Raw genomic sequence first — 23,747 nt, 5'->3', positions numbered from 1 at the left:
CGTTCTCCAGAGTGAACATGCCTAATAGCTTAGCAGAAACCAAACAACCCACTATAAACTCACAGTCAATTTGCTTATAAATTATCTTGTCATTTTCAAGTTTATTTAAGATGTACACAATTAGGGTCTCTTGAGAAAAATCATCTGTAAGAACTCAGTTTTAAATAATGGTTATAGAAAGTTGGATTAAAAAGTTAGTGGGTCTTTTTCATTACTGTGGATATATATTTATATCCCACAATGTCCAGTTAATGCATGAATGGTAGGATTACCCATTGGAACATGGGCAATCTTTTACTTTCATTTTTAAAAAGAACATACAGAATACATAGTGAGGTGGATCGAACCTCTTTGCCAGTTTCCTTGATCATGATCGTATGCTAGCAACTTTTCAGAATCTGAACCCTGAGCTCATCGTATTAAAATATAGAGACAGTGAGCAGAGGCCCCGCTGGTGTAGAAGCCTCATACCTGATTCTGATGTACAGCATGAATTTTGCTTCGTAACTCACCATTGGTCTAGGACCTTGTCAGTCATATGGAAGCTTGGTCTGACCTTAGAATTGCTTCATCAGAAATTCTGGAGTCAGGTCCAGTAGTGTGGACTTTAAAGCCCCCCAAGTCTCGCTGACACAACCTAAGTTTGAGAGCTACCATTCCAGACAAACCCGATGCTTGAAGCTCTGACATCCCAGGTAGGGGATTGGTGTTTGCCAATGTCAGCAGCCGGAGCAGAACACTGTCTTTAGTAACAATTTCATGAGCCTGACCAATTAGGTGGTCGGGGACCTGAAAGTATGACTTGGCCCTGACACATTGTATGGCTGCGACTTCGGGCAGCTTCATTCCCAATCCAAAGCTGTAGTGTCTCCCTTTATGAAATGTGCATTGCAGTACTGAGTTACGTTCTGAGTTGTTGTTGTGAAAGGGCCGCACTGTAGATCAGAGGTGGGTATTCACCGCAGGCTGGAAACCCGGTGTTTACAAGAGATCTGCCCTTCCTCTCCATTTAGACCTTGGTGCTCTGCACACACAGTCCTTGCCAGGCTGACTGTGCAGCAGCTCCTCTGCATGCCGTGAATCGCCGTGATGGCTCTCAGCAAGGACACGGCCGGGCTATTTTGGTCCCCGTGAATATTGTCGCTTATGTGTCCTAGAGTGATGCCAAATGCTATAAATGTTGTGGCCTAACAAGGTCTTGGGTGCTTCAAGTGTAACCGAAGGCTGGCGGCTCCATCTTTCTGATGAAAGTGGGACAGATCTAAAGAAGTTTGTGTTCCACAGCTTACTGTTTTCCTGTTTTGGGTTGTGTAGTAGGAAGTTCACTCCAGCCTGACTGTAGGTCATAATTGCTTTCCGGAGTGAGATGTAGTTGTTTATGAGATTGTTAGAATTACTATTAGAAGCTCAGCTCGAAGCTCAGCTCATTAACACTCAAGGGCCTAAGAAAAATGGCTGGCACAGGAGTTACCAAATCGTCATGCGGTAAAACTGAGAAAGCTGTGTGTTTAGAATTACAGACAAAACCGGGTGTCTGGTTGTTTATTGCTGTTTCTTGAGTTTCCAGGATACTCAGCAGTGTAAAGTGTGATTTATTTTGAATATCGTTCTCCTATTCTTCTCTCTTTAGAGTTGTGCCCATTGTGTCCCTGAGGAAGTGGGAGAATTAAAGCTTGTGGTAGAGTTTAGGTTTTTATTTTACATGAAAACAAACACACAGTCAAGGATAAAACACCGCAATGAGCAAAATACGTGACTTCAATTGTTTTGCTCATGAAAACGTTTTGGCTCTGTATGACGGCTTTCTCTAGTGTGACTGATAGCCGTTGAGACACTAGGCAGGTTGGCATATAAGCCACAGCTAAAATAGCAGGCACCAATCAGCTTTACTGATTGCCTCTCAGCTACCCACTAACGCAATAGTTTATTAGCTGTAAATATATTTTATTACTAGACATTTGTTTGCCATAATGCAGAACTGAAGGACTTAAAGAACCCTGATGAGGTGGTGCGCATTTCAGAAAATTTGTTTTAGTTATAATTCCACCTTCCTCCCGTAAAGCCCGACCAGAGGAGGGCAGCACTGAGAAGGGGCTCCAGGACTCCCCCCCTTTTTTTCTTCCTGTAATTATACCATTATTTATTAAAAAATTTTAAACACCTCGTGCAGCCTTGAGGCAGGGGGAAGGGCTTGGACTTGCCTCCCCATGGGAGGCCTTGCCTTCTTGTGGGGGGAGTGAGAAGTGGGTTGGGAGAGGAGGCTGGGGGGTGCGGGAGGAGGGAAGAAGGGGATCTTAGATTGGTGTGTAAAATGAACGAAAAAATTTTCTTAATAATAAAAAAAGTAAAAGAAAAAAAAAACATTGATTCATTGTGAATTTCACATTATGCACCCCAATCCCACTCATCCCCCCCACCCCTCCATATCTGCTCTCGGCCCTTGCAACCTCCTTGCAAAAAGAAAATAAAAACTCACCATGGAAGCTATGGTATTTCTTGGTGTGTCACCCAGTACATCCTTTTGCCCAAACACCTTTACTGGCAAATATTCGTGGCAATGAGTCATTGGACTGTTCTGAGGCTCCTGGCTTCTGCTCTTCTATGAATATTGGATTCTCACTTGGACTCCTCTCAGATATCCTGTTGTTGCCCTGGGTCACGGAGGTCCTGCAGCTTTGGTTCTGCAGGACTGTCCCCTTCCTGTGTCAGCAGTTCATGGACAGGGTAGATGTTGGCGAGGGCCAATTTAAAGCCCTGGACCTGGGCCAGGGTGGTAGGTAAGTTGGTGAGTCCACATGCCACCAGGGCCAGCTTTCCCACTTTGCCCAGGTGAGGGCTGGGGCCAGCTCCCCTCACTATGGTGGCTGCCAAGAGTGGGCCCACCTCTCCTCATGCCTTCAGGGCCAGCTCTCCAGCACTGCCCCAGCAAAGGGTGGGGCCAGTGAGATGGCTCAGCCATTAATCTAGGCTCACAACCAAAAATATAAGAGGACTCCCCCCATTTTTTTTGGTGGGGTGGGGAGGGGCTGCTAGCTCAGGGAGGCCTAGAAGCAACCAGCTGACCTTCATTATGGCCAGAGACCCAGCAAGAGAATGTCTCTCCATTCATCTCAAACTAAAAAAGACTGCAAATCTCTGAGTCCTTCCCTACTCTTTCCTGTGCATCTAGGAGGGCTCACTTTTAATTGTGCTTCCTGGGTTCACATTGCTGCCTGTCCTTTACTAGCTGTGAAGTTAACTTGGCCACAATAATCTATCAGAATTATAGTCTTTATACCCAGTGATCAACCCTACTTCACAGAATTGCCAAGCTGTGACTCATAGTCAATGGCTGTGACTTTTATTATTGATATAGTTGTTAGTCTATAAGGAGCCTATGGGGATCTAAAATTATAATTAATACACTGAACATGGGTAGGAATAATTTACAGATGAGGTTGTGTGTGTTCAGGGGGGTGTGCCATTAATATCACTGGGAGTCCTGCTCTTTTCTGAAGGAAAACGGAGGAGCAGTGGATCTGGGGAGAAGAGGGGTGGCGAGTGTGGGGAGGCTGCAGTCAGGATGTATGCTATTTGAGAAGAATAAAGAAAAAAGAAGTAAATAAGTAAAATCGCTCTCTCTCACATACACCACACACACACACACACACACACACACACACACACACACACACACACACACACTCACGCTGCTACCAAGGGGTGTGCCTCATCAACTGGGCCCTCCAGGTTGCTCTGAGATACAACATTTCTCAAAAGCACATTAAAGTTTTATCTTTTCCCCTTAAAAGAAAAAAGAGAAGAATTTACATTATAAAATAAGATAGGCTACCACAAGTATAAAACAATTGACCAAGAGTAAGGAAGAGCTCTTAAAACTTTCAGTAGTAACCATAAAGCAAAAATTCAATGGAAGACCAGAGAAATAATCTTCTGGAAAACTGAACAAAATGACAAGTCAATGGAAAAATTGAACAATGTAAAATTTAAAGGATATGTTCGGAAATCCAAATGCCAAGGGCCAGAGCTCCCACAAGGAAAACACAGGTTTTCAAAGAAATAATTAAAGAAAATGTGTCAGAGCTAATGAGCATGACTTTCTAGATCTAATGGGCTTAGAACACACATGTTAGGGCAATCGAGTAAAATTCACTCCAAGGCATTGGAAGAAGTTTCTGAATGCTGCTTGAAAAGCAAACAGCACTATAGACAGATGCTTTAGAGTCACAAAGCCTCTGGATTGTTGAACAAAGGACAATGAGCAAGGCCAGAGAATGAGGAAGGAAACTTTCCAAACATCCAACTGAACTATTCATGAAACATAAGCTCAGAGTAGTGACATTTGCACATATGTAAATTAAAGTGAATTACATTCCAGTCTCCCCTTTCTCAGAAAGTACCTGTGAATGTGTGCCACCAAAATGAGGAAGTGAACTGAAAAGGAGGAAGATGTGATTCTAATGCCACGGGTACCAAAGGAAAATTTTAGGTTGATGGTGAAGAGGGTACCAGGAAGACCTGGAGTCCAGATCAGGGCAGGGAGACAAACCTCTTGATGCTGAGTTCAAAGCTGCAGACTATAATTGGTGGATCATGTGACATTTGGCCATACTATGAGGTGTTGGTAAATTTTGTGATTTCTGAATAAAAGGTCATGAACACTTTGAAAGAGGAAAAGACAAGTCAAAATATCATCAGTTGTAATCATGGTAACTATGTAGCTTAGCTGCAAATAGTCCTAACAAAGGTGAAATAATCACAGCAGAAAACACCGATTGAACTGTGGTGTGTGTGTGTGTGTGGGGGGTGTTGAAGCAACAATACTTGTTTCATCTTCCAGATCATGTCTGAACCAGAAAGACTAAAGAAAAATACTATGAGCCAAAATACTGGAAACATCAGTATAAATGGTATATAAATCATTACAAGACTTGCTTTTGGGGATGTGGCTCAAAGTGTGAGAGACGAGGGTGAGAGCCCAAACTTTTCTTTATAAGATTGGCTAACAAAATTTGACTCTTAGGTTGTGGTGCGGGCAGTGGGCAGAGCTGGTCCCATTGTGCTGTGCCTCCATGTGGCCTGCAGTCCCAGGCCTACCCGCCATGGAGCTGGGCTCTGATGGTGCTGCTGCATCCGGCCCTACCACCATCCTCAAGGGCTGGTTCCAGAGACCTGCAGCCTGTGGCCTGGCCAGGACTTGTTGCTGCGGGTGGAGCAGCTGCTGCGCCGCGGTTGGTCTTGGTACCAAGGCATCCTTGTCTTCTGTAGTAAAACCTACCGCAATGTGCTGGTGGTTCTGGATGGTGTCATCCAGTGTACTGACAGGGATGAGTTCTCCTACCAGAAGATGATTGCCAACCTGCCGCTCTGCAGCAACCCCAGCCCGTAGAAGATGCTGGTCATCAGGGGGTGGAGATGAAGGGGTCTTACGGGAAGTGGTGAAGCATCTCTCTGTAGAGTCTATGGTCCAGCATGAGATCGATGAGGATGTCATGAAAGACTCTAAGAAGTTCCTGCCAGGCATGGTCATCGGCTACTCCAGCTCAAAGCTAACCCTCCCCATGGGTGATGGCTGTGAGTTCATGAAACAAAATGAAACAGATGCCTTCGACATCATCATCATCGATTCCTCAGGCCCAACAGGCCCTGCTGAGAGCCTCTTCAAGGCTTCTGATTACCAGCTCATGAAGACAGCACTCAAGGAAGACAGCATCCTCTATTGCCTGGGCGAGTGCCAGTGGCTGTACCTGGACCTCATCCAGGAGATGAGACACTTCTGCAAATCTCTCTTCCCTGTGGTGGGCTATGCCTACTGCACCATCCCCACCTTTCAAGCAACCCGACCGACTTCATGCTATGCAGCAAAACCCCAAGCATCGTCTTCCGGGAGCTGGTGCAGCAGCTGACACAGGCCCAGGTGGAGCAGATGCAGCTGAAATACTATAACTTGGACATGCACTGAGCAACCCTCATGCTGCCAGAATTTAGCAGAAAGGCCCTGAAGGACATAGGCTGAGCCTGGGTGCCACTGCAACACCATCCAAGACCTCAATCGGACTGGACCAAGGAGCTTCCAAGGTGTCTAGGGGGCCCCACCAGCCCTGGACCAGACTCCTAGATGACTCTTGCCCACCAACCAAGAGTTACAGGCCTAAGAATGCTGCCTGGCCTGGCCTGCTGGGTGGACTCAGTCTCTGTGTCTGTCTGTCTCTTTATGTCTGTGGCGTTGGGCCCAAGCCTATACCAGCTCTGTACAGCACCATCTATGGCCTCTGTTACCCAACAAAAAACACATGTATTTATAACATGCTCAAAAAAATTTTTTTGACTCTTGAAACTTTGTACAGGTATTACTTTGATAAAAAATTAAAGTAAAATTTAATTCCTTCCACCCACACATATGTCTATACAATATTTATTAATATATATGTGTAGTCAAAAGTTTTCTCCTGTCCCACCCAGCCCCATGGCCCTGCAGCTGCTTATAAAATAATTACTCAGAGGCTTAATATTATTTACCAACTGTATGGCCTGTGGCAGGCCTCTTGCTAGCTAGCTCTGATATCTTAAATAACCCATTTCTATTAAGCTGTATTTTACCACATGTTCTGAGGCTTTGCCGGTCTGCTGGCATGTTGCTCCTTGGGTGGCAGGCAGGGTGATATCTCTCCAGACTCCACCTTTCTCTTTCCTGTCTCTCTCCTTGGATTTCCTGCCTGCCTCTAAGCTGCCTTTTGCCATAGGCCAAAGTAGCTTATTTATTAACCAATGGGAACAACATATATTCAGAGCGTACAGAAAGACATCCCCCAGTGTATATGCAGAGAGAATTTAAAATAGTAAATGCTGTGAGATGTGTATCCCTTCATTTTGCAGAGGTGCCGTTCCTGTCCTGTGTTCCTGGTCACTCCTTTAGATCCTTCCCAAGTTTTCAATGCTCCACCTCTTAAGACCCCATGGATGACATGACGGGCCTCCCAACCCTCTTTTGGCTTAGTTTCTTCATCTGTATTGTGAGAGGAATAGATAGCTATCTGTTATGTCCTTTCACATTGTGTTGAGATGTCTACCAAGAACCAGTCCTTAACAGTGACATCGACTGACATCCAAGTGAAATGATTCATTGGCATTGGCAAGTATTGCTGAATAATGAATAAAGCAAAATTAATAAATTTTAAGAGGCTTTTTTTGTTGTTGTTGTTTTACTATGAAGGGCAGAACTCTGGTTTCTGCACAGGCTTAGCCAGTACTCATTTATGACTTGGACACAAAGCTTGCCCAGACTGATCTTGAACTCACTATGAAGCTCATGCCGGTCTCAAACTTGGAATTTTCAATCCTCCTGCCTCAGTCTCCCAAGTCCTGGGATTACATTATTCTATTTTAACATATTTGTTACATTCTGTTATATGAATTGTGATGTCTATGATATGTTGTAGGGAAGGTATGTATAGCTTGCTTGGTGACTTTTAATGCTCTGTTCATATTTGGTGTGGGGTCAGAGTTACTGGCCCTCTCACTGATCTTGAGGATGAGTAACCTTTAAGGCTGTAGCCAAAATAACTTCAAAAACCTCAATGTGCCATGTGATCATCTAACAGCTGAGTTAGAGACATTGGGAGTTTGGAGGAGTTGTATACTGCATGCTTTGATGGCCATTAAGACAACTGATAAGTTTGAGTGAACCAAGGGGATTAATTTAATGCTTAGGTGGAGTGAAAACTTCAAATTCCTTCTGTGTTTTTCCTTGCAAAACTGCAAGTTGTAGTAGTAATGATTCTATGTACTCTCTGTACACAGGGAGCTAACAGGATGAGAGGTCGGCTTGGAAGCATGGACAGCTTCGAACGGTCCAACAGTCTGGCTTCGGAGAAGGTATCTAGTCATAGCTCCCCAGTTCACCAAACACTGCTGCTTAGCCAAAGCTGTGGTAAAACATGCATGCCTAATTATTTTGTGGTGAGATTTTTTTATGGCCTTTAAGAAATAAAAATTTGATGCTCTGTTGTTTCAAGTAAGATTCTGGGTTTTACCAGTTTATTTTTCACCCAGCTAAGTTCCCTTCTGTTGGGACAGGGTGCGCCCTTCACTGGCTAACTCTGCCCTTACGTTTTGCATTGCAGATAATTTGAGTATAGTATTTGAGCAACTGTTGATCTAAAAGTAAAACAAACTGAACCACCTAATTAGCCCTCTACCCACAAGCACACACAGACACACACGCATATACACACCCGGGCATTACCCCACCCCCCACCCCCACACAGCTTGTTATTCTTTCTCCGTGTTACTTCTTTTCCTCTTTTTTGTTTTTCCTTCATTTCAGCGGCAACATCATCCTCTCTGTCTCAAAGATAGCCCTAGTGAGGGTTTCCTGTTTCCTGTTTTCTGCAGTAGGCAACTTGGGGCTCCATCAACCTTTGTTGTCCTAGTAGGAACACTGAAATATTTTTTATTAAACTTTTGTTGGCACCAGAGCCCTAGTACAGCTATGTGTCTTATCCATAGCCCGGCTCAGCAAGCCGGAGGGTTTATTTACCGTGGTACTCATTTACGTAGCATACCTGACTGGATTGAAAGATTTATGTTGGCTCTTCACTGGGCGGGAGAGGCATTCCAGAGGGCTCCGTTTTGTTCATTTCCTGTTTTTCATGTCTTTTAAAAAGAAACTCACCACCGGGATCATGCCACTGGACAGAAACATCCAGAGTGGAGGAAGATAATTCACAGGCTTTAATTTATTTTTCCAAAAGCTTTGCTCCAAGCCCCAGGCACCGTGATATTGTTTTGACATTACGGAAACATGCAGAGCCATAGGTCACAGAGGTTAGGAGATCCCTGCACAAAGGCTCTGTCCCTTTTCGGTCATGGCCCCTTTTCATCTCTCCGGCAACAATGGGAAGAGTACAGTAGCCCTAGCATTTTACCACCGCCCTCAGGGGAGAGCACCTTTTATCAGCCTTTCGCTTTCCTGCCCATCTTTTCGGATGCTCTGTGACACCTGCTTATCAGCCACAGTAGGATGTGGTGAAGCTGATTAGTCTTCACCAGGGTTGAGTAAAAAGAAAAACAAAACAGTTTTGTCATGAGTCAGGAAGAGGACTCCACTGTCACTACTCAGCCCCGGGTATCTGTGTGTCTGCCGTGAGCCTGGTAGGGGCAGACACTTCCCTGGTTTGTGTTCTAGGACTTCTCACCAGGGGACTCTCCTCCCGGGACACCACCAGCCTCTCCACTGTCCTCCGCCTGGCACGTCTTCCCCGAGGAGGATTCGGACTCTCCACAATTTCGAAGACGGGCTCACACGTTCAGCCACCCACCTTCAAGTTCAAGGAGGAAGCTGAACTTGCAAGATGGGAGGGCTCATGGCCTAAGGTCCCCTCTACTGAGGCAGAGTTCCAGCGAGCAATGCAGGTAGGTCCTGGCCTGTCCCCCACCATGGGACACCATGTCATTCTGTTTGGGTCACTTTGGAATCACTGTGGGTTGTGTCTCATGCTTTAACCAGATTTTAGGGTTCAGAAGGAGTAAAGAAGTAAGAGATGCGTTTTGTTTTCATCAGTGAGTTAAGGGAAGATGGGTGAGGTTAAGCTATACCCTGAAAAAGTTCTAAGTTTACATTATAAATGGAAGCTTTTCACTCTTTGCTTCAGAAAAAAGTAGAGAAAACATGGCATGCAATCACTTTGCCTGAAAATGTACTGGCCCATATTATATCCTGTCTTGTTAATGGTGGCTCTGAGGAAGTGGTCAGACCCAGAGCCTCTCGTCAGCCTGCAACATGCCAGGCTGAGGACTCATCTAAGTTCCCTTCATGCTACTACATAGCTAATTAAAGCTAAGTATGATAACTGCTACACATTTTGTCTAAAACTGTATCTAGGAAGGAGACTATCTAATTGCAGGCATTGTCCATTAGAATGACCTTAAATAGTATTAAAAATAATTGAAGAAAATTACTTGTCAGATATGAAGTATGGAACTTCTTATTTAGCTCAGATTCATGTGTCTGGCAGCTAATTTTGTTTCTCTTTCCTCCCTGCGTGTTTCATGTAGACATCAGGGTTGACTGTGTTGGTCACAAGCATAAATAAAACCAACTGAAAGTAAAACATCTTATAAAAAGACCAATTTTAATATGAAATGTTATCAGATTTCCTTTCAAGTTTTTATCATGTTTTACTCTCACTATACAATTTTCATTGTAGTTTTCTGATTGACTTGAATTCTAAAAACCCAGTAGATTATAAAACACAGCAAAATTACAAAATAAACATTACAAAAGTAAAATCAAAGCAATTAATTGTTTTCAGATCTTGTGTGTGTGTGGAGATTAAGTGCTCATAAGAAAACAAAGATTTTTACAAATAATTACTTCACTTATTTTTACCCAAGACAATAAATAAATCTCTTTCCCCTTAAGAACAAAGTGTCATCAAGAGTGAAAGATGCCAATTATTTCGAACTGTAAATGACCTCTCTTTCAATTCTTCCCCAAGTTTCCCATATGTTTCATCGTATATATTCAAATAATTTCTATCATCATCAGTATAAAAAAGGTGCCACTTATGTTCTGTAAAAGCATTCCACACTAAAATCCCCTTGTTTATTTAGAAAAAAAAAAAAGCCATGTGAGAGATTCAGGGCTTTGGATGAACAGTGCTGCAGTCCACACAGGAAATAACACCAATCTAATGTTTGGTAAGCCAGAGATACTGTGGATGATGATTGACATCAACCAAACATTTTGTTCATAAATATTTAGAAGGGATCTGTTATCTTTAGAATAGTTAATCTTTGTACTATTCATGATCAGTTTACCCTCTGGAAATTGTTTTCCTGTAACTGTTTGTGTTTTCCTATCCTGACCGGAAGTCTCTTTTGCATGTAAACATACTTTTTGTTCCCAGAGTGTTAAGAAATATGATTTGTGAAAGGGTGGACTGCCAGTGTAGCCCCAAATAGAGGACTGCATGCTCTTCTCTTTAGATTCTGTGTAAGCTCCAGCTTGCAGCCTTTCAAGCAAAGAGTAAATTAATAGCAAGAACCTATTTCTATGCTTTTTCTTGGTAAATGAAGATTTTTTGCTAAAATACAAATTTTAAGACAAATTTGCTGTATTTTCTGTACTCAGCATTCTCCCGTCAGCCCGACGCATGTACAAGGAGAGTAATTCTTCCTCCAGCCTTCCAAGCCTTCACACTTCCTTCTCTGCCCCTTCCTTCACTGCCCCCTCTTTCCTGAAAAGCTTTTACCAGAATTCAGGTAGACTGTCCCCACAGTATGAAAATGAAATCAGGTGAGATCGGTGTGCTCTTTGCAAAGTGCCATTTTCTCCAGTGATTCATTGATAATGTTACTAAAAAGTGGCTGGTTAATTGTAGAGTGACTCGTGTGCATTGTTCTAATCTGCTTCTAGTGTACTGACTTTGACTCCAATTAATTTTATTAATAAAAGTAATTACAACTTGTAGTTACAAAGCTTTCTGATGATGTGATTATATCTTTTGAATTAAGTTTTTATCTAATAAATGCCTTCATTGCTGCCATCCCAGAATCTAAACTTTGTGTTGTTGGGAATAGGATCTGGTATCATCATGTAATAAAAAGACCTTCCCTAGTCTTGCATCTATGATTTTAGTCTCTGGGTGTATTTCTTGGCACCCCAAAGCCACTGACTACAACGGCTTGCTAACAGGTTAGGTGCAATATCTGTAAGTACATTGAGTATCTCCAAGGCATTTCTTTGATTTTTCTCAATGACAGGTTTATGCTTTTGAGTCTCACTATATGCCTGTGTAATGGGCTCAGGATAATGTCAGCAGGTACTCTCAGAACATGAGAGAAATCTGAACCTTGAAGCTTTGCTTTTGTTTTTTGCCCTTGGTATAGAAAATTTACATAACTCTCACAGCACCCACATTTCACAAAATTAGATACAGTGAGCTTGAGAGAACTGCGTCTGTGTAAGTTGAGATCATATTGGCCATGAAAATACTAAGTGGAATGCTGTTAGTCTCTGGGGCATGGTAAGACTCTTTTAAAGGAATTGCTGTTGGCTTAACAATCTGAATTTCCTTCCTGTTTTTGTTTCTAGCTTGAACTCATTCATTTTTACTGCTGTCTAGTATTCTGCTTAATACAGAGCATAGTTTATCTACTTCCCTGTTGAAGGACCATGCTGGCTGTTTCTACTAGTTTGATGACTGGCAATCCTTGCAGACAAGTAGAGGAATACATGCTGTCAGCGAGCAAGTGTGCCATTGATACCTTCTCAAATACTCTTTTGTTTTTATTTTCTTGTGGATATAAGATCATCTAAAAGTTAGCATTTAAGTAGATAGGTCTCATTAACTAGTCAAATTAGACACACCCTAGAGTTATTTCTGAGTATCTTTTGTCCATATGTGCCCACTCTTCATATTGGATTAGCGTGATTAGGAATGTGAACTTTCCTTTTGAATTAGTGCAATGTGCTCAAACAGAATTTCATTTCTGATGACATAAAGCCCATGAAATAGTTTGCAGGGGAACACTGTGAGGAGAGTTTCTAAGAAAACTTGCCACAAAAGAGCATAATGTCAATGAACTATGCAGTGAGTTTAGGTAGTCAAGTGTCTTCACCACCATAGTATCTCCAACACTGTTCTTTCACAGGAATAGGCCACTTAGCGAGTCCGTTCACAGGCTTTAACTGCTGCATTAGTTGAAATCAGCATAAAGGGAAACCCTAGCTTCCTTTCTTAAGTAGAGAACAGGCATCCCCCCACCCCAATGACAGTTAGAAATAGCCATTAAGAAGCTTAAGGGTTAGCAGTGACTGGATGTGGGCCATAGACCTTTTTAGAGGTTGCCATACATACACAGAGGTTACTTCCATTGTTTAATGTGTGTTTGTTCATTGTCTTTAGGAATTCATGCCTATTTGTATGTTTTAGTTTTTGTGGCTGCTTCCCATAGCCCCCCATACCTCATGCTCATGGAAGGAGACTGACGTCAGAAGGCAAATATACAGGAGTTTGGGGTTGGAAAACTTCACTATTTAGCAGCTTATGTCATTTGCAGTGTTGCTTTTGAACGTGTAGAAAAGTCCTCATCTCTCGAACACTGAAGACTATAAGTACTTATAGATGTTATTTTCAATTGTGAGAAATTCTAAAAATCAGAGAATAGTTCCACCTCCCCCCCCCCCCCCCCCCCCGCCAACTCTTTTAATTTCATAGCCTAGAGTCAGTAGGTCTCAAGTACAGTTTGGGTAAAACAAAACACCAAACTGTTTTCATTGAAAAGCACACCAACCCTAACAGCCTAAGTGGCTCACCAGGGAGAGAACACCATCATGTCACCACTCCCCAGGCCAGAAGTGGAAGGGAAAGCCTGCTGGCAGCCCTTATCTCTCGGGTCAGTACTACCTTCTGACCTCACAGAGCAGAGCTGAGTTTTGCTGCTTTTGGATGCTCTATAAATGGAATGGTAGAACATCCTTTATTTCTGTATCTGCCTTCTTTTAATATTGCTTTGTGAGAGTTATTCCTGGCCTTAGGTGTGCCTCAGTATTTTTAGTTTTATTGCTATGTAATACTACATACATAGCAATAAAACTATGTATCCCATAGTTTTACATACATATCCTAATAGCAATAGCAATAAAACTATGTATCCCATAGTTTTACATACATATCCTAATATATCCCAGCCCACCTGTGCTATTATGAATGGACAGGTAGTTATAGGATTTTGTTTTTTTTAAAGTGCTGTTGTGACAATTATTGTATATATTATCAGTTGTAATACATATGGATTATTAATGGGTATCTGTGCAGTGAAAGTATTGGACAAAATGTATATTCTTAGGTTTCACTTAGACATAAATATAAGACAATCTTGAAGAGAATATATATTTTTCTATTTGGAAATAATATAAAATTTATAGATAATTACAAAATATTAGAAGATTCCCTTTAATCCTTTATCTTGATTAATCAATTTTAAACATTTGTTGCATTTGCTGTATACATGTACATTTACAAAGCTCTCTCTATGCACAAATAAATATGTATATTTTTCAAACTAGGTTATGTGTAAGTAGTTTACCTATATTATATCCTTTGCTCTCAGTACATCAGGGTGTATGTCCCAAGAATGATGGCATTCAAGAGCATGGTTTTAATTCAGTGGCTTCTGAACTCAACATCTCTCATTATCACTTTTTATAGAGAGAACATCATGTACCTACAATTACTATGATATCTTCAACTATTCATAATGATTAGGGAAGGAAGTATATAATATTACCAGCTAAAATTTTCTTATTACTTGGGAACCTAATATTTTACTAGTTGAATCTCTAAAAAATGAATCTCTAAATATTCATCATCAGGTAGGGAATAATTAATATCTTAATTAAAATTAGTTTTAGAAAGCTTAACTTAATTTTTCTTGGTAGCTAAGTCATAATTGTGCCTGATGATTCATATTTTTAATGTATATTCACCAAATACGATATTTCTTTCCAGCAACAGACTTCTTTGTTGGTGAGGAGTTGCTTCTCAAGTTTTGAGCTTATGTTTAAAAATTATGTATAATGAAGTTTATTGGTTAAAGTAAATGGTTATTTTAAAAAGTGATATTCATTACTTCTATTCTCTTATAAAAATTTTAATGAGAAAAAATAAGGTATTTCTGCTAAGTATTTGTAGTATAGTTTTGATTTTATACTTCACTTGTATTCACTTTGAATATGATTATTTACTAATTTGCCTGTGGTGTATTGATGACTTATGGAAAGCATTTTATTTTAAGTCTTGATTTGGCGCAGTGATCTCTCTTTGTGCTAATGACGTTCTTGTTTTCCTGTTACTAGACAGGACACTGCTTCAGAATCAAGGTGATTAACACGGGAAACATTTTCCATTCATACATTTTCAGACTTTCCCAGTGGATAGCCCTTTCAGTTAAAGACACATTTCTGGTTGTCAGCTGAACGCATGCTGTCATTCTGCATTCCCTGAGGGCTGTGTAAACGGAAATGTGCCCTGTGGTGTAATCAGAGATCATGGAGAGCCACGTAAAATATTATTGTGAGCTCAAGTCCTGTTTCTACTCTATTCTGTATTGAAATTCCTTTAAAGCTGAGGTCTCCAAGAAAATACCAATTAAAATTAAAGTTCCAACAGTATTTTAGCTAGTTGAGAGATATTAATGTGCAGATGAGGAGTTTTGTTTGTTGTTTGTTTGGATCCTAGGAAGACAGAGAAATGAGCATCCTTTCAGGAAGCACACCAATGCAGTGGGAACTGGCGGTGGACACAGTCCACTGAACATAACTGTTGCCATATTGGTTTCTGTGAGGCATTGCTAATACTTTGAAGATGTCACATTGGCCACAGTCAGGAAAACACCAAGTTCCTGGTTATGGATGAGAATGACCGTGGTGACACCCATTCCTGGAGGATCACTCACTTTCTATGGAAAACATCCAGGATGATGGAGCCCAGTGTCACTCTGAGCATCTGTTCTGTGCCCGTTCTACTTTCTACGCTTTGCCTGCATCACCCATCTCATGAGAACACATACCTGTCTCCCAGTCAAAATCTTAACCCTTTGATTTCTCTGTAGTTGTAATAAAAGTATTCAAGATTGCACTATGCGCAGCTATTCAGGAAAAGAGACAAAAGCATCTTCAGAGAATCGTTTGTCCACAAATGCTAAGTTAAAAAGAGAGTCTTCTGAGAGTTATAACCGATGGCACTTTTTTGGGTAGTTGTATGTATGATCATTTAAAGGCTGTTTCTCCCATTCCAGAAGTCTAACAGAGAAGCGAGAGCCTAGTTCAGTGGCAGAGCAGTAGCATAGCATGACAAGGCTCGCGTTTAAGCTCTAGCACTGAAAGAAAGAAAAAAGACAAAAGTTGTATGTCTAATAGAAGTAAGGGTTTTGCCTCATGTCCTTTGGCTTTGAACATTGTCTAGCCTACATTTTATTTTAAACATGGCATTAGACTGATTCTGGGAGAGGTTGTATATTTTACTAGGTATGGTTTTATTTATCGTATGTTTCAGGGGGTATGATTAAACATAGAACATACCTAGGGGGTATGATTAAACATAGAACATACCCAGAGATATTTTAAACCCAATGTACAAGCATTTTCTCACTCTCTGCATTTGGCGTGTAGAGTCTAGGGTACAGAACTCTTCCTTTGTCTTGATCTTTTCCCCTGTGTGTTGTTCCACTGACTAATCTCTCATATTTGGTTCACACTCAGCTAGCATAGTGATTTCCGCTAGAGTGGTGGAATCTTCTTTCTGTGTAGTTAGTCAAGATTTTCCATAGGATGACACACGTTTGCCCAGTTGAAAGCCAGAACTGTCACACCCAGGGAGTGCTGATGATGCGATTATCAATTAGCGAGTACTGTGGGTCGTGTAGGAAAGAACCAAAGTTTCATTGGTTTGTTGTCCCATGCAGTCTTCTTAGGAAGTTTTGTTACTTCTCCCAACTTGAAATGCACTAGGATTTAGATAAAGATTTTGCCAGGAGGTACTCATGGGCTCGAACCTTATGATTTTGGTTTTTGTTGAGTGCTAGGAGGTGGAGGGGGTCCAGAAGACAGTTTGCTGCTCAGCAGAATATGCTGTAAATCTGGCAAGAGAATTTATCTCAGAGCAAAGTGGACCTCTCTTGCCTTAGTAGAACAACTGTTAATAATTGTATGCCACACAATACGCAGTGGATTGATTCTTCTTAAAGAAAGGAAGTGTGTAGTGAAATTTCTGTGTTCACAGAAGCCCAGCGCTGATGTTCGTTCGGGACTATACCTGCATGCTCGAGGGTATATCAACACGTCATCTTCAAACATTAGTTATCACATTCTATCCATAGTTTAATGAGTGCCGTGTTGAAAGCACCTGGAGCTAGCTCCTCAGCGCACATGGTGATACACACAGAATATTCCCCCTCTCCACCTAGATTTCTTACAATGCTCATGAATTGTGGTTCTTGATTAATTGGTTCCTAGTAGTAGGAAGTATGTAAAGAAAATACCAACCTCTCAATGGTTGTATGCTCTCCAAGCTGGACTTCCTTCCTTGTTATTCATTTTTAATTTCATAAATTTCTGATAGAGGAAGCCCTGGCCCAGAATACTTTTCCTGACTATAGCCTATTGAAGCACTTTACACAGCACATGTTTACATTATCAGTCACAAAAGGAAGTGGCCTGGGTTACATGGAAAATAAGGGAAAATATGGATATACTGTGTCTGATTACTTTAAAAATACTTCCAGGGCCGGGCGGTGGTGGCGCACGCCTTTAATCCCAGCACTCGGGAGGCGGAGGCAGGTGGATCTCTGTGAGTTCGAGGCCAGCCTGGGCTACCAAGTGAGTTCCAGGAAAGGCGCAAAGCTACACAGAGAAACCCTGTCTCGAAAAACCAAAAAAAAAAAAAAAAAAACAAAGTAAACAAACAAAAAAACTTCCATACATGTATGTATATTCTACCATGTTGTGGTACTTTCACTTCATCCTATTTAAATAAGCATACACAGTTTGAATTGCACTTATTGCAAAGCAAAGTAGTGGGACATTTACATAAATAAGTCTCTTATGGTACTTTGAAGTTACTTCTCTGCTGGAATAAGTTACCTCTCTGCTTGGAAAGGACCTATCAGAAGATTTCATGCTAACTAAAGACTGATTTTTTTCCCCCTGCTAAAAGAGCAAGAATCACTGGATCTCTAACAGCTCCATTTTTGAAGACCCTAGAGCTTTGTAGGAACTGATACAAAGGTCATAAACATTTTCACAGTCAACCATAATGCCTTGAGGGTCTGGACTGTGGTCTGCCTGGCTCTGAGTTCTGGCTCCATCCCTCATTGTCACAGAAATAAGCAGGCTATTTAGCCATTTTCTAGTTAGGGTTTCTCACTAGCAATGGAAATCACAACACCCACCCCATGTAGTTACTAGAAGGATGAAACCAACCGGGCTTGGAACTGTTCAGAACAGTGCATAGTATGTGGTGTGTGTACTCGGTCTTCCTCAGCATCATCACTGCTGTAGTAGACACCACAGAACTTCACTTTTGACCTTATACTTGTTCTGAATATTAAGTTTAAGAACATTAAAGTGAAAACTAATGAACAAGAGAAACTAAACAAAATCAAGAGAAATTAAAAAAAAAGAAGTTCTCCCTCATCTCCTTCCTACATTTTATCCCGCATCCCAAGTCCGGATATAGGTATATCAGTGTACAATGTTTCATACAGTTTCAATTCCTTAAGTGACCACTTTCACCATGCAAACTTCTGACCACATGCTGGCCAGACAGTGAGCTGCTGTAAGTCACACATGCACACTGCCTGGTTAAGCTTTTCCCTGGAAGCTGCCTTCCAATTGCATTTACAATTACACACATTTCCTCTCTTATTAAATGAAACAGGGCAGCTTTTAGCTCATCTCAGCAACAAACTGCTTTTGCAAAGTGAGGCTTTATCTATGAGTTAAGGGGTCCATATTCTACTAGGTACACATTTCCTTCCTGTATTATTAGCACACATTTTAACCACTGAAGTTTGGCAATTCCAGATGTGGATGAAAAATGTGTCATTTGTCAGTTTATTTATATCACAGGGCTTAAAACCAGTTGCTGCAAAGTTTTCAGATGTGTACCAGTGGGCTAATGCCAGGGTACCGTATAACCTAGCCACCTCAAGGGTTGCCTTTGACAGACAACAGTGAAACTGACACCAGTTCTATTCAGTTTTGTTTTCAGTATTTTCTAAACACTCGCTATGCCTCTAGGTAAGGGTTTCAGGATGATTTGTATTAAAAGGTGTTTTAATTACTTCCTTAAAGTATACATAGTTCAGAATCATTGAAGTTGTTTTGGTAGAACTATGTTAAAAAAAAATCAAAAAGTAAAATATGGTTTGTTGAACATTGGCCTGCAAGGCCTTGCCTTAGGTACTCAGTATTTATTTTATAGAGAGTCCGAGGCATAAATTACAAATTAGATGAGAGGCAACACCTAAGAGGAAAAAGAAGAGCTATTTTTTATTAACAATATTGCCATTGTCAATGCCTATGATTGCTGTTGACAGCTCAGTCTATTCTCTCTGGAAACAGCTACTAGAACTTTGTGCTAGAAAGACGTAAGATAGATTACCAATGAAGAGTTTGAAGGAGGTAGATCTTTTATTTATTCCTGACTTGTTAGATCATTCAATATTTTCTTTGTCCATTTTACTTAAGATCTTCTACATAGCTTTATAAAACGTTCATGTATTGAATGGTAATTGGTAGAGTTCTTGCCACTGGCTGAACCCACCCGAAGCCAGTAATAGGCCTGGGAACCAAGTGGTTAACAAGTAACCCCAGCAAGGTAGCATTGCAGAAATGAAGATAAGGAGCAGTTCGTGAATACTCATGGGGACACATAGAGAATATTTGAATAGAAACACTGAAGGGGAAATACTTGAACTATGGCTTCCCCAAGCTGATATAAAGGTGAAGCTTTTCAGTATTGCAGGGAGTTTTGAACATTGGTCACCAGTGAGGTTATCACCTTATCCAGGATACATGTCAAAGGAGATGTGAGTATATGAGATGTATGAATCAGCTACTTCCGAAAATAAGAGAGCCTGACACCTGCAATATGCAAGTTAGCTAATGCTTACATCATTTGTCACCCTTAATTTAGTGAATCCAGAAGTAGTATTTCTAAGAAGACAAGTCCAGATTAGAAATAACTGTTCTTGAGGCTAGAGATGGAGCTCATTTGGTTGAGTACTTGCCCAGCTTTCATGAAACCCTGAAGTGTGATCTGCCATACCATGTGAACTGGGCATGGTGGTACACGCTTGTAACATTCAGGAGGCAGAAACAGGAGGATCAGAAGTTCAAGATCATCCTTGGCTACATTAAGAGTTTGAGGTCAGTCAAACAAACAGACAAGCAAAATAAAATGAAAAGCCAAGCAAGAAAAATTAGGAGGTGGAGAACAAAGAGAAAGAGGGGAAAAGGGAGGTGAGGGAGAGGAGAAGCAAGTAAGAGGAGGAGGGGGAGAAGGAGGAGGAGGAGGAGGAGGAGGAGGAGGAGGAGGAGGAGGAGGAGGAGGAGGAGAACAAAAGCAGTAGCAATAGCAGCAGTATATTTCCTGATCACCATAAGTGCAGATATACAGAGTAACTATGAGAGAAAATGTAATGGGCCGCATGAAGTTCTCTGCTCATATTAACTGCCTTAGCACCATTAGCTCCTCTGAGTACGGGAGAGCCAGTGGCTTTTCTAGCTGAGTAGTGCTTCTGAGCGAAAACTAGCTTTTGTGGGCATCACTACCTGTAAATATTGCTGTCTTCATCATTCTCCCAGGACAGATCAGAGACTACAGAATGTCAACAAGTAAAATATTTTTATCAGCAGCTTCCATCATTGCATAGTCTTCTAAGTGTAAAGAGAGTTGATTTCAAATGGTAACTTTGAGTAAAACTGGCCTTCATTTGCACATAGCCTAGCGAATGCAGAAGTTCTCCTTTCTTTAAAAACAAAGTTCTTCTAACAGAACAGAATTTCTAAATGTGAGTTTCACAGAGCACCAGGGTACAGTGAAGGGACATTCCTCCCACCCAAAGGTTAGGAATCTTAGGTCAGTTTGTTTAACTAAGTTGGATAATATCTGTCCACTATTTCCCTGACGGGGAATCTCAGTGCACATCAGCATACAAAACCATCTTTAAGTCATGTTACATACAAATCTAGTTAACTTTTTTTTTTTTTTTTTTGAGGTAGAGTCTCACTGTGTAGCTCTAGCTGGCCTGGAACTCACAGAGATCCACCTGCATCTGCCTCCCTAGTGCTGGTATCAAAGACACACCTGGCTGGTGAACTGTTTAAAATTATTTATATATAACTTGACAATAACCCTCAGGTTGACCATTCTGCCTGTATTCAAGTTATTTGGAGCTATCAATTTTAACAGTCACATTAGGCTGTACCATCTTGTATCTACCTAGAATGTAAGCAGAGGTCTTTCTGAGCACTGCACAGATGACTTACATGGGATCCGTTTTGTTGCCTGGGCAGTACACAAGTTCATTACTTAAGCATTGGATTAAGCATACAAGTTCCTTCCCTGCATAAGGACTGCTCTTCCTCAGATTAGAACCAGGGCTGGTTGCCTTTTAAGGAAGGAGTAGAAACAGCCGACTTTCTGTGTGACAGGGCTGCGGCCTGGATGGCAGTTTTCCCCAAGATGTGGCGGCTGGGTGGCCAAAGGGCTGGTGTTGCCTCTCTCCTCCTTGCCTGTGCCTTGTGCTTGCCTGCGGCAGAGCTTTGGAATGGCTTGCGCTCCCGTGTCTCTGTGAAGTGTCTGTCTTCCTTACCAGTTACATTTCTGTTGGCGTTCCACAGTGATGGAGAAGGGAGAAAAAGGACCTCATCCACCTGCAGCAACGAGTCCCTGAATGCTGGAGGAACCCCTGTCACCCCTCGCAGAATCTCCTGGAGGAAACGCATTTTCCTCCGGATTGCATCTCCTGTGAACAAGTCCCCATCAGCAATGCAGCAAAAAGGTCCGTGTGTGAAGTCAGTCAAGAATTCCTCCTCCTAAGTGTCCTAGGCTAGGGAAGAGAATGGGGATGCTCAATGTGTAGAGATTTAGAAGAATGTGGGGAATCATAGCTCCCTGTGTGCCCTGTAGCAGCTTCTTTTGAGTGATCATGGTAACGCATTGGACTCCACATCTGGGACGTGCTTGAATGGATGCGTGAGTGAGTGAGGTTTCTGACTTGGGTGTTACTCTACAATGCTGGGGAACAATGGCGATGACGGAGCTGCCGTAGATCGGAAGGCAAGCCAAGAGAAGCTTTGTGTAAGAGTCAGACACAAAGTGATGGGAAAGTTGAACAACAAATAAATGGAGAGATCACACTGGTCACAAAGCAACCAGAAGGGAGCATGGGCCGCATTCTGTGATATATTAGACCCATTAAAACAAGGGCAAAACCTAAACAGAACAACAGCAAACAAAAGATGTGACTGTAAACTGAGCATGCTCTATTATGTCTACCGGAGGGCCAGAAAAGGATCTGCAAGAGAATGGTGAAGAAAAGTAAATGAACCAATAGTGCATATCGGAGATTTTAATACATTCCTTTCTGAAAATTCAGTATAGGGAGGTGAACCACACATAACATTTGAATAGTGCAATTGAACAAGCTTCAGGTAACACTGATAAATAATTTGCCACTGTAGAGAAAATTAATCCATTTGGAGCACGTAGGAAACACTCACACATATTAGTTATATATTTGGCCAAAGTATATAAATATGGTAGAGAGTTTCATATGTACTTTATTTTCCGACCACAGTGGGAAAGAGAGAGGGGGGGAGGGGAGTTAATGATCTATGTTTATCTAAAAGCAAGAAACGAGAGATTAAGTGTACTGAGCTGTCAAGGAGTATATTAACATAGGAGTAGCCATGGCCTAAGAGCAGAGATCAGTGAATTTATAAACAAAATCAACTGGCATTGACTCTGCCTTGGATGGTCCGAGGGCTTCACAGAAAAAAAAAAATCAAATATCTACACTCATCTTTTTTTTTTTTTTTTTGCTTTCATTTTTATTATTATTATTATTATTATTTTACAACACCATTCAGTTCAACATAATAGCCACAGAATCCCCTGTTCTCCCCCTCTCGCCCACCCCTCCCCCCAGCCCACCCCCCATTCCCACCTCCTCCAGATCAAGGTCTCCCCCGAGGACCGGGGTTGACCTGGTAGACTCAGTCCAGGCAGGTCCATTCCCCCCTCCCAGACCGAGCCAAGTGTCCCTGCATAAGTCTCAGGATTCAAACAGCCAACTCATGCAACGAGCCCAGGACCTGGCACCAATGCACAGCTGCCTCCCAAACAGATCAAGCCAAATGACTGTCTCACCCGTTCAGGGGGCCTGATCCAGTTGGGGACCCCTCAGCCTTTGGTTCATAGATCCTGTGTTTCCATTCATTTGGTTATTTGTCCCGGTGCTTTATCCAACCTTGGCTTCAACAATTCTCGCTCATATAAACCCTCTTCTTACACTCATCTTTGTGGGAAACATATCCCAGGAAAGTTCTAGAGTCATATTGAGAGAGCGTTCAGGCCAGAGGATTGTGAGGGACTGAGCAAGAAGGGCATCATGGATGTAAGATTGAGACCTGAGGTTGGAAAATGAGCTTGGGGTCTTCCTGACTGGATTTTACGTGCTATTCCCAGAGAGCTACACCTTATTATTTTTGGATGTCAGCCATGATTGAAATGTTTTAAGAGATAGGATAATTCTGTTAATAGAAAAATAATTGGCATATTCAGCTGGAGTATCAGGAGAGACACAGCTTGGGCAAGCCGGTTAAGCAGACTATGCGGAGAGAGAAAGGCCTCGATCCATTGCTCAGCGTGGAAAGGCCCAGCGTTGCTCAGCTGCGGTGTTCCTGTGGGACTCGGCTGGTAGACAGAGACCTCAGGAGGTCTCTCCCACCTACTCACCCAGCCCTGGGTCCCACAGGCTGCGAACACACACCTACGAATTGCAGAAGTATCAGCTTCTGGGGAAAGGCCGGCTTGCCTTGCTGTCACTGGCTCATGGGTCGCTCTGGGTGGAAAGGAGAAGTGGTGACCGGAGGCGTGTTTTTGTTTCACTGCAAGAGGGAAACCTGGAAGGGGAATTCAGTCTGAGCCTACTTAAATCACTAGTTCCAGTCA

At 41.9% G+C, this 23,747-nt stretch overlaps 1 protein-coding gene and 1 pseudogene across 2 annotated transcripts in view; both read left to right on the top strand.

Annotated features, from left to right (window-relative positions):
• The window catches only part of Tbc1d4 (TBC1 domain family member 4), a 156,698-nt gene that overhangs the window by 113,650 nt on the left and 19,301 nt on the right, over positions 1 to 23,747 (top strand). Inside the window, exons 9-12 of one of the 2 annotated variants that reach the window (XM_006978001.4) lie at positions 7,801 to 7,875; positions 9,188 to 9,414; positions 11,135 to 11,299; positions 21,413 to 21,573. In XM_006978001.4, coding sequence (XP_006978063.2) covers positions 7,801 to 7,875; positions 9,188 to 9,414; positions 11,135 to 11,299; positions 21,413 to 21,573 — 628 coding nt within the window. The remainder of the gene's footprint in view (positions 1 to 7,800; positions 7,876 to 9,187; positions 9,415 to 11,134; positions 11,300 to 21,412; positions 21,574 to 23,747) is intronic. The other variant, XM_006978002.4, reaches the window with a different exon arrangement.
• LOC102903404 (spermidine synthase pseudogene) lies at positions 4,951 to 6,153 on the top strand (annotated as a pseudogene).

The sequence above is a fragment of the Peromyscus maniculatus genome, chromosome 9, assembly GCF_049852395.1.
Source record: "Peromyscus maniculatus bairdii isolate BWxNUB_F1_BW_parent chromosome 9, HU_Pman_BW_mat_3.1, whole genome shotgun sequence".
Classification (NCBI taxonomy): Eukaryota; Metazoa; Chordata; class Mammalia; order Rodentia; family Cricetidae; genus Peromyscus; species Peromyscus maniculatus.
Note: the sequence above shows the minus strand (reverse complement) of the source record. Positions and strands in the feature narration are given on the sequence as shown.